Below are 9,660 nucleotides of genomic sequence, written 5' to 3' on the forward strand. Positions count from 1 at the left end.
GGATCTGTTTGCTTTCCCAACTACCAGATCAACTGTCTTATTCCAACGCATATCGTTACAAATATATACACCCAGATACTTGTAAGACTGTACTTGTAAGACTGTAATCATCATGAGCTCTCTTTATAATATGTTTCACTTTCTTTCTTTGAGCTTTAAATTTAACAGGATCAAGGTAGTTGCCAGACCTTTTTGCTCGTTTAAAAAGCCTCTCCTTTTTACGAATCTCCCTGCGAGAATAAATTAAAATTAAATAAATTAAAATAGATTAAATTAGATTAAATTAAAAAAAATAAATTAATAAGTTTAAAGAACTAACAATTACTAAGGAAATAAATTAATAAATTGGTTGTCGCTAAATTGATGGCTCCATATGAATTCAGAAAGGTAATCTTCCACCATGTCTCGGTTTGTTGGACCGTACATTGCCTTGAACTTCGCTTTGGCCCTCTGCCACATTTCTTCCACTCTGTTCATTGTTACCCCTGTTACTTGCTACGAAATTCAAGGTGTGGTTAACCGTGCCAAGGGCAAACCCAAGCTGTGACAGGTTCGGATATTCTGCAGACATATCTGTCCATATCGTTGTGTTCGGTTCCACCCGCTGCTGGATGATCGGCAGTAATGTAGCTTGGTCCCTTGCAGGGACCGGTAACAGGAATCCTTTCTTTGTCTCTGCCTCGTACCCGCCCAGTATCCACTGCTCTCTCCAAGGTGGCCACGCTCGTACTTTCGTCGCGCAAACAGATTTTCATTGTTTCCAACAATGTGTTCATTTCCCCCTAGACGCTCTGGGCGGTTCACAAAATGCTGGATAGCCACGTCTCGACAAAACTGATTCTAGTCAACAATTGTGTGCTCTCCACTTAATTTTCAACTTCCTCATCGTCTGCAAGACAGACAGCCCCCTCGAGCAGCCTGCACTTGTAGCCTACAGGTATGTCAACCTGCCACAGCTTCAAATGCGAGCTTTCAAAAAAGCTGCCTTTTCGGATGTTTATCGTTTTTCTACAATTTGGACATCTCCAAATGACGCCATCAATGCTGCGTCTGTACAGACCTTCTCTACAAGGTACCTAGCGTAGATCACACTCTTGTTCTGTCAAAAGCAGCCTGCACCATGCAATTCTAGCCTCGTTGTTTTTCAATTGATGCCAAATTTCAATTAAGTTGAAGGACTCGAATTCTTGCATTGTTGGCAGTTGTAGAACCTGAGCTTGAGCCATCATAATGTAAAAGCACTTAAGTATACTTGCAACGCACTCTATATCATTAGGTGAAGCTATGAGTGGTCTCCAATCAAAAGAACCCATTTAATGACATGGGGTGATGCCCAGGAAGGTGGTGACTAACATTTTCTGTATGTTCCATTCAAATGAATTGAAACTTGGCTTATTACGAAATTTGACTTAATTGCTGACATACTTCTCTATTATAATATGATTGGTACCATACTAATAAATATTTCTGGCAGTGTTAATAATGTTTTGGATATACTTCCATCCGATCTCCAATGGCTTAAACTACTTTTTCACAGTAAGATGATAAGTTAGATACTCTTTAACAGGATTTGCCAATGGCGAGATTGTGCTTAAAGTAATATATGATCTACCCAGGACAGCAAAGACTTGTCGGTGCCTTTGAAAAAATTGCATCGCAGACTTTCCATTTGATTGCTAGTCAAATGAAAAATCTGTAACATCAAATTAACAGGCAATTAAAAAGGATTAATTCTTGCTGCTTCGTACAACTTCAAGCAACTTGTAAAGTCAATTACATGATCACATTCTGTGATCACATAAAACATATGATGCAAATATGACCTGAATATGATCGTGTAAACCGGCCTTTAGTCACCTTGCCCATGTTTATTTTTATTCTCCCTGGCTTTCTCCCGCTGTTTCCCCATGACTCGGACGTGCAGTGTGGTCCTATGTGCTCTAAAAAGAAGAATAATTGATTAATAAAAACTATAACTAATTTTTTGTTGAGAAATGCTTATAGTTGGAGAAAATTATCAAATGCAAAACAGAATATAACCGAAGAGACAACGTAACGTAAGTTACCTGATGCAATCAATTTTGCGGTTTTGATCATCAGTGAAAAGGAACTCCATATCCTTGTTGATCTCGAATAGACAGGCTACCATTGATTTAAATGGAGCAGCCCCTTCTTCTCTTCTCCAAATTATCCTTTGAAAAATCAGAGCGAAAATGAGTTTGGCATGTTATACAGTAGACTACATTTATTTGTAACCACATTCTAGACTTCATCATATGTGCATAAAATAAACTCATTTTTGACAAGCGAAATCTTTACCAAATAAAATGTGTTTTACAAAATATTTGTAAACAAGAATTTATTTATACATTTATCTGTAAACATTCCTTAGTGTGACCATGATGTGTAACTTTCACAAACTTCATTATTAAATTTTTGTCTTATTTCAAAGTAGCGTACTTCTGTTGCAGGTGCCAATTAATAGTTATGTGTAGATAAACCCCCATTTTATAGGCAATCGTATGAGAAATTCTAATTATATCTATTGAAAACACTACTGATAAATCTATTTTAGAATAGAAAAAAACATACTAAACCACCCGACAGATAAGGGGGACATCAACACAAATTGTTAAAGACATTGTTTTGTGATAAAGAAGAGAGAGGATCTATGATACTTGTATATGCTATGTCATTATTTTTGTGCTGATGTACCATTAGTTCACGTGAAGTTACTTGTAAAAATAAATGCTAGGGAAAATAATTTGTTTGGCTGCCATTGTGACCACGAGGAAAGAAGGTGACCCCCTGTAGAGGATGCTTACATAACACAATGTTATTGTGCGAAAAACAACTGTATTGTTATCATCCAGTCAGGGGGTCGCCTGAAAGGAGCAGGGGTAGAGGCTCCCCCCTTCCAAGCGATAGTCACAGCAGTGCGAGTAATGTTTTTATCGTGCGACCTGTGCGAAGCTAATTTTTTCAAATTGAGGTTAATACTCCGCTGTCTTTTCCAAGGCTAATCTATGTACCCTAACGTAGGGCCACTGGTAAGCCCGAATAGCGGGCTTCGTAGGGGAGCTAGTCTTTCATTAATTGAAAGTTGCTTAAAAAAATTTGCAAGCCCAGGTCTATTCGAGTTTGTGTTCTTAAATTTTTCATAAAACTTCATTCATTCTTTCCCGGATGACTCATGGGGCTTGTTTCAATATTTTGCAGGCTAATCTAGAAGCTTAGTTCTTTATTGTGAAATGTTATTTAAAGCTTGACAACAACATATTTCTGTTTGCCGCAACCAATTCTTATCTCTTTGACACATTTTCAGGATGTTACTCCCAGAAGTTTTTGTATTTATTTACGATCAAATGTTAAAATTTTCTTGCCATACAATTTTGGATCTCATCGACTAATGGGTCTCGATTAAATATTTCCTAGGCTCTTTTTCTCATGGTCTAGAACTCTCATGTTTGATATGAATCCAACATGAACTACATAACTTTCTTCAGTGTACTCGAAAGCTATTACTTTTATCGATTATAATCATGGCATACAATGGTTGTAACTTTTTATCATTGAGTATTGATAAATGGCATTTACTCGTTGTTTTAAAAGAAAGATTGACTTTTCAGAAAACCTAAGATCTGGTGAAAATCTAGTGACCATGCCTGTCAAACAAGATTTGGATGGCAAATTCAGCAATTTTGCAAGAAACCTATAAGCCTTACCACTGATGTGATGAATAGATGTGATAGAGCCCAAGCTTTGAAAGAATCGTCATACCTTCTACCTTTATTTCTTTTCCAAGGAAAGTGCTACTTGTTTGTTGATAACTGCAAGAAAATTGAACAATGTTGGGACGGAGCGATGCCCCACATTTTATTAAGATTAAAAATGAGGTTCAATCCCTCTAGACTAGGAAACTGATGGTGCAAGATATTCATTGCAGCATTAATTACAGAGCAACTCAGAGGTAAACTCATTTAGATTTCATTTAGATTAATTTTACGCTCCTCAACTTTTGCACTATTAGCCTCTGGATTTTCAATGTTACTGATATTTGGGGTGGTATCAATCGAGAGAATATTAGCTGTCGGATGTATTACCATATTATGACTATCAATAACATTACAGCAGTCAAGGTCATAATCAGATATTACAATAGCATTGTCAGAATCAAGGGGTTCCTTGATGTCTAAGGGAAAAAGATCATCAATAGGCCCCTCCGTATTTTCAGATATTGATATTTTGCGGACAACATTTTTTTAGCTGGGTTTCAAAACTTTGTTTGGAGATAAGGAATGATTCAGGCGAATGCCGGACTGTACAAACTGTTGACAAATTCTTCATAGTCGGGTTTTGATGGTTGGTTTTCCTTAGAAAATTAATCTTCCTCAAAGCATGGGATTGGATCTACAGATGCTGTCCCTATGAAGGAGCTGTCAACGGATTCGTCTGAGCTATGGTCGTCATCAACTTGGTCCTCTTCTCTCGAATAGGCAAGAATTGCAGGACCAAAGTTATCGTATTTAGCAACAGGTCTCATTCTCCTTCCCACTTCAGAAATAACTTGCCTGTTTTTGGGCTTCCTTTGTCAAATCAATGATTGAACGGAACATAAATATATGATTAGATGGAGACATTTTATTGAGAAAGTATCTGTTTAGGTTGAACAAGCCGTGAATTTGTTCTGCAACTTGACTATTAATTTGACAACAGAGCTCATTGATGCAAGCTATTCTTCGCAGTGCCTCAACTTCATTAAAGCTGTTTCCCTCATGAAGTCAGTCAAAAAGGGCCAAATGGTATGCACTAACGGTGATCAGATTTTCTAGCTTTGCAGATGAATTAATCCAAGGAAGCGATAGCTGTAAGGCTCCTTCATTTGCCATTTGAAAGTTCTCCGCAGTAGCCTTTGCAGCACGGCCTACTTTTGGTGAAAAGAAACTGTCAAAATTTATGTTGCCAAATGCAGCAACAAGTGGTCCATTTATAGATATTTTTGACCTGTATTTCAGTCAGTCCGTGATATAGTCTCTTGGACTTTCAGAGTGAAGCAAGAATTTTGAGTGCATATATTATTCCCTGATCAGATGATACTGTCAAAAACCACTAGAAAATCCAAATATTTTCCGAAAAATCTTATAAAATTTAAGATTGTTCTTACCAAGACCAGTTATGATGTCATTTATAATATAGAGTTTCGTTTCTTTTGAGGACACACCTAATTTTCCGTAAGCAATCATACATTCTTGGATGAGTGCTCAAGCAGTGTTTCCAGCAATCGCTCTTCAGACATCTCTACATTCCACCTCAACATTTTAATCAGACCTATGAACTTTAAGGTGCTCGGAATTATAAATTATATTTCTATCCTACTCTTTTAACCTAAAAAAGGTGCCCAATATGACAGATTCAGACCCACTTTTAGAGAGTCTAGTTTTCTTGAACAATACCCCCTGCTCATCATCTCCATTGCAACGTCATCCCAAAATTTTTGAGAATCAACTCATCTTCATTCAAATCGTTTTCAGCAGGAGGAGTATACTTAATGCAGTTAAACTCATAACTATGTTCGCTAAGGCATTCAAAATGCAAATAGGAATTCAAAGTGAGGTTGCTATCGATCTTGGTCTTCAATACAGCCTCTGCCAGAGCACATATTTTGCCTATGGCTAAGTGATTCTTTAGACACTCACGCAGAAGATTGCAAAAGTCTAACCCAATCAGAAGAACATCATCAAAATTGTGGATACAATCACTGTATTCCTGATACCTATAAAATATGCTACAAGTGTCGCATTTAACAAAGAATGTCTCAATCGATTCTAAGTAGCTGAAAAAGGTAAGTATCCTGGCATTTCTAGTTACTCTTTTTGCATGTGCATGTGTTAACTGTTTCCTCAGACAAAACTCTATACTTACCACTAGAGGCCAATTCAATTAGTTTGTCTTCATTCTATGTAAACGGTTGTGGATAGGAAGCATTATGAACTAGCATCAAATGACTGCATTCCCTTTCATTCATGCCTGACTGCAAGGCAGTAGCCATCTCTTCTGGACACCTTTCATCTTCACAATTTATTAACTCGCTTTTAAGTAATTTTTGGACATGCAAAGGATAGCCCACACCCCCATGTGATGTATTTTTAACCATGTAGAAAACTTCGTGTTTATCACTGAAAACTGCAGTGTGTGTGTATTCTTGGTTATGCCACCTTCTTTAATGGCGATTAATACTCTTTTTGGTAACCTTTCTTTTGCAAATATCACATTCTATGCGCTCAATGTTTAATTGTCTTCTGGAAACAACAGTTTTCTCTTCTAACATCTGTTTGTCCTTTTTATATGACAGTTTCTTCAAACCAGTATCATCTTTGTCAATGGGATGAATTCTTTTGGAAGATCAAAAATGTTTTTCTTAATGACTTTGAAATCTACATTTCCTTTCTATAGTTGCAGAACATTCTGTGCAGTGATAATGCATTTTGCCTGTCTTGGCTTTTGGAATGTCCCCAGTGCAAGAATCTCTGTAATATAAAACTCTACTTTCTATCTAGCAGGCACAGACGGTAAAATGGCATCCAGTAGGGTTCATTTTACCGATGTACCTTTCTCTACCAATAAACGTTTTTCAAGCTGTTGTCCAACGTTTAAGCAACAAATTATCTTCTTAAGGCTTTTTACGCGAGTATCTTGTAAAAGCTTTGGCGTCGCTCAAAATTATGTCGTTAAAGTAGATACAACGAGTATCATCAGAAGATCTATTCAGTAACATGATAAAATGGTTCAAAAGATCACTTGAAAGCCAACGGTTCCCTACAAGAAATTTCAGGCTAGACACTGGAAGATGAAGAGAATCCATAATTTGATCATTGGATGACTCATAAATAAGGTCAATTAACCTATTAATTACCCTTACATTAAGATCTGCCAAGCGAACTGGACGCCTAGAAAGGAAAGTTGCCTTCTGCAGCCATGCCTTCTCCTCCAGCATCTCTTTTAACCTCATGCAGCCTTTAGCACATTTCTTTCTCTAAATATCACAAAAAAGAAGGAACATTTCTTTAAGTCGAAGAATTTGCTGCGTAAAGTCTGCCTTTAACTAAAAAAATTTACTATGTGAATAGTAAAAATGTCATTTATGGAAATGCCCAAAAATGCTTCCTGCTTAGTTTGAAACATAAACGAGCCAACTTCTCTATACCAACCTGGATTCAAACATTTTAAATGAACATATACATGAGGCATTTCTAGTTATATAAATGAAGTTGGCCATACCTTTTTTTCATTCACAGATGCCAATGGACCAGATGCAGCATCTATTCTTTCTGCCTCTTTAAATTAAAAATATAATAAGTTGATAAGACCAAAAGTATACTGTTGGCTTAAAGGAATATTGGTTAGGGTAAAGTATTAACTTTTGTTATGTTACTTTTTCGCGTTGTGGAGCTACAATTAGAAACTGTACTTACCTCCGCAAGATAACTCGTCCAAAGGAGAATCGCTGTATTCCTTCGATGAGAAATAACTTCATCAACATCTAAAACTATTTGTATAGAGAGGATTGGATAAAAGAGATTTATGCGCTAGATTATTTTTCAATGCAATGAACAGTGAATAAATTTCAAGGATGTTTTATAACAATATAAATATTCAATCGGATTTCAGGTATAAAGGTCCATCACTCTTAAACATTTACACGAAGCGATGTAAAGTGAATCAATTTTGACCCTCAATCATTGAAGCTAATAAGCGGATACTACCTTCATGTACAAGAAGTGCATCCATAACTTTCAGCTGTATCAGGCAAAGAAAATTCCAAGAGGAAAAGTGTAAAATAATGGATTTCGAAAAGAGTGGTCCTTACCTTGAAAATCTTATGCTTAAAGACATAGAAAGTACAACTTGTGGGTCATTTTACCGAGTTTATTCGAAAGCAATTTGCAGTTTGATTAAATACAAATTGATGATGAGCAAGTACAAATGCAAACCACAAAGAATTTGTCATGTTACCAATGTATAGCAGGCAATCCATCGTGATCCTGCAGCTGCCTTCAACTTGGTTACTGCTATAAAACACTTGTTTGTAAGAATTGGCATGCAGATTCAACTTTGAAACTGTTCACACATTTCGGGCATGGCCAAGTTTGTTCGCAATAATTTGTTTGCAAACATTTTTAATCAAATGTATAATGATGTTACAACAAATAAATGATCATGTAGACGGACATCAATACCCTTTATTTGAGAACAACTTCTAGAACTCTTCTCACCTGTTTTCTGTCTGTCCCTGCTTTTCCGTTTTCTCTCTCTCCTCGCAACTGCCAAATAGGAGTATACGTTCGCATAAGATTATTCTCTTCATGTTTTTATCTTATGCCGTATAATTAGAAAGTACAAAATAAGCTTGGCATGGACGGAATATGAAGAATTCAGTTTAGATGGAGAAGATGCCAAGCAATACTGCTACTGAAAGAACAACCGCTTCGCCTTTTCTCTTTCTGCTTTCGTTGTCATCCAGACACTTATCCTACGAAATAAATAAACCTCTAGTTAAAATGACCATGTTCTAAAGTGTTATTTCTTAGAATAAATATTGACAACACAATGCTTACAACAATTAGAAGATAATAGTAAATCACTGAATCTTACGTTTCATTCGCACCTCTTTGCAGTAGCCTTCCATCCACTTCCAGTGTACCTGCATATTCTCGAAAAAACTAGCAAAGGTGGCCATTTCAAGTTCCCGTGCTTTGGGAGCAGAGCTGTGAAAAAAGGGATATTCTTTCTAAAATGAGCAAATGGAAAATATCACCAAAATTTTGCAATGAACCACAAATGTTACAAATTATATATTTTATTACCTACAAGCTTTCCTGGATGCATTCAGTTTGAGAGTTGAACCTTCTATGAAATCTTCAGGCATGGTCAACTTTGTTCGCAATAGTTGCTACATGACCGAAAATTTGTTTGCAAACATTTTCAATCAAATGTATAATGATGTTACAACAAATGTATGATCGTTTAGACGGACATCAATACCCTTTATTTGACTAAAATTTCTAGAACTCTTCTCATCTGTTTTCTGTCTGTCCCTGCTTTTCCGTTTTCTCGCTCTCCTAGAAACTGCCAAATAGGAGTATTTGTTTATGTAAGATTTTTCTATTCATGTTTTTATTTTATGCTGTAGATGACAGAAAGCACGGAAGATGAGTCAACTAAAAAAAAGAAAACCATTGTTACGAATTGATTTTGAAAATGTAATATCGTAACAAGAGTGTTGTTGCAGAATATGTTGAGAAAATGGATTGGCTTCTAATCATATATTCCAAGCCCCATTTAAACACAATCTAGATTTTCAAAAGAAAGCTTTTAAAAATTTAAATTTACGATGACAAAACAGAATAAATTTGCATAACAATAGCTTGCGATCATTTATGCGCCATTTCTCCCCTCTCAAAGTGGTGTGATACTTTCGATACCCTAGTGTAAATGTGAATTTGTTTCAATATCCAAGTAATATAATGTGCATATTCTTCATTTTTGTTACTGAATCAGGAGAATTATTTTATTGAAATTTAAACGCTGCAGTACTCAAACCTTAACAATATAGGTAGGCCTGATTCCATCATTAAAACAAATTATAAATTGTTTTAAACC

At 36.2% G+C, this 9,660-nt stretch overlaps 2 protein-coding genes and 1 long non-coding RNA gene across 3 annotated transcripts; all 3 read right to left on the reverse strand.

The window, feature by feature from the left end:
- Positions 1–379: 379 nt before the first annotated feature.
- LOC148959648 (uncharacterized) lies at positions 380–4,106 on the reverse strand. The gene is made up of 4 exons (XM_089110144.1): positions 4,007–4,106; positions 1,858–1,940; positions 870–1,076; positions 380–742 (listed from the first exon to the last, which is right to left on the reverse strand). Exons 1-4 carry the CDS (start codon positions 4,104–4,106, stop codon positions 380–382), a joined length of 753 nt encoding a protein of 250 aa, XP_088966270.1.
- Positions 4,107–6,670: 2,564 nt separating this feature from the next.
- LOC135685022 (uncharacterized) lies at positions 6,671–8,413 on the reverse strand. The gene is made up of 4 exons (XM_089110252.1): positions 8,274–8,413; positions 7,473–7,512; positions 7,279–7,334; positions 6,671–7,033 (listed from the first exon to the last, which is right to left on the reverse strand). The coding sequence occupies exons 1-4, from the start codon at positions 8,346–8,348 to the stop codon at positions 6,671–6,673; spliced, it is 534 nt and encodes a 177-aa protein (XP_088966378.1). The 5' UTR covers positions 8,349–8,413.
- An 85-nt stretch (positions 8,414–8,498) lies between these two features.
- Positions 8,499–8,967, reverse strand: LOC148959649 (uncharacterized). The gene is made up of 3 exons (XR_016144084.1): positions 8,865–8,967; positions 8,653–8,765; positions 8,499–8,530 (listed from the first exon to the last, which is right to left on the reverse strand). It is a non-coding gene; the product is annotated as an uncharacterized LOC148959649 (long non-coding RNA).
- Positions 8,968–9,660: the final 693 nt, after the last annotated feature.

This window comes from Rhopilema esculentum, chromosome 9 (genome assembly GCF_057945365.1).
Source record: "Rhopilema esculentum isolate cy_ngs chromosome 9, ASM5794536v1, whole genome shotgun sequence".
Taxonomy (NCBI): domain Eukaryota; kingdom Metazoa; phylum Cnidaria; class Scyphozoa; order Rhizostomeae; family Rhizostomatidae; genus Rhopilema; species Rhopilema esculentum.

What these genes read in the sequence shown, in the direction of transcription:
- LOC148959648 (XM_089110144.1), bottom strand. Translation starts at nt 4,106, where the DNA reads ATGGTAATACATCCGACAGCTAATATTCTCTCGATTGATACCACCCCA. An exon ending in TAGTGCAAAAGTTGAGGAGC is followed by an intron (nt 1,941 to 4,006) that starts GTAAAATTAATC and finishes TCTTCTTTTTAG; the next exon opens with AGCACATAGGACCACACTGC. An exon ending in TAAAAATAAACATGGGCAAG is followed by an intron (nt 1,077 to 1,857) that starts GTGACTAAAGGC and finishes GATCTACGCTAG; the next exon opens with GTACCTTGTAGAGAAGGTCT.
- LOC135685022 (XM_089110252.1), bottom strand. Translation starts at nt 8,348, where the DNA reads ATGCGAACGTATACTCCTATTTGGCAGTTGCGAGGAGAGAGAGAAAAC. An exon ending in CAGGGACAGACAGAAAACAG is followed by an intron (nt 7,513 to 8,273) that starts GTGAGAAGAGTT and finishes TTCTCATCGAAG; the next exon opens with GAATACAGCGATTCTCCTTT. An exon ending in GGACGAGTTATCTTGCGGAG is followed by an intron (nt 7,335 to 7,472) that starts GTAAGTACAGTT and finishes TTTAATTTAAAG; the next exon opens with AGGCAGAAAGAATAGATGCT.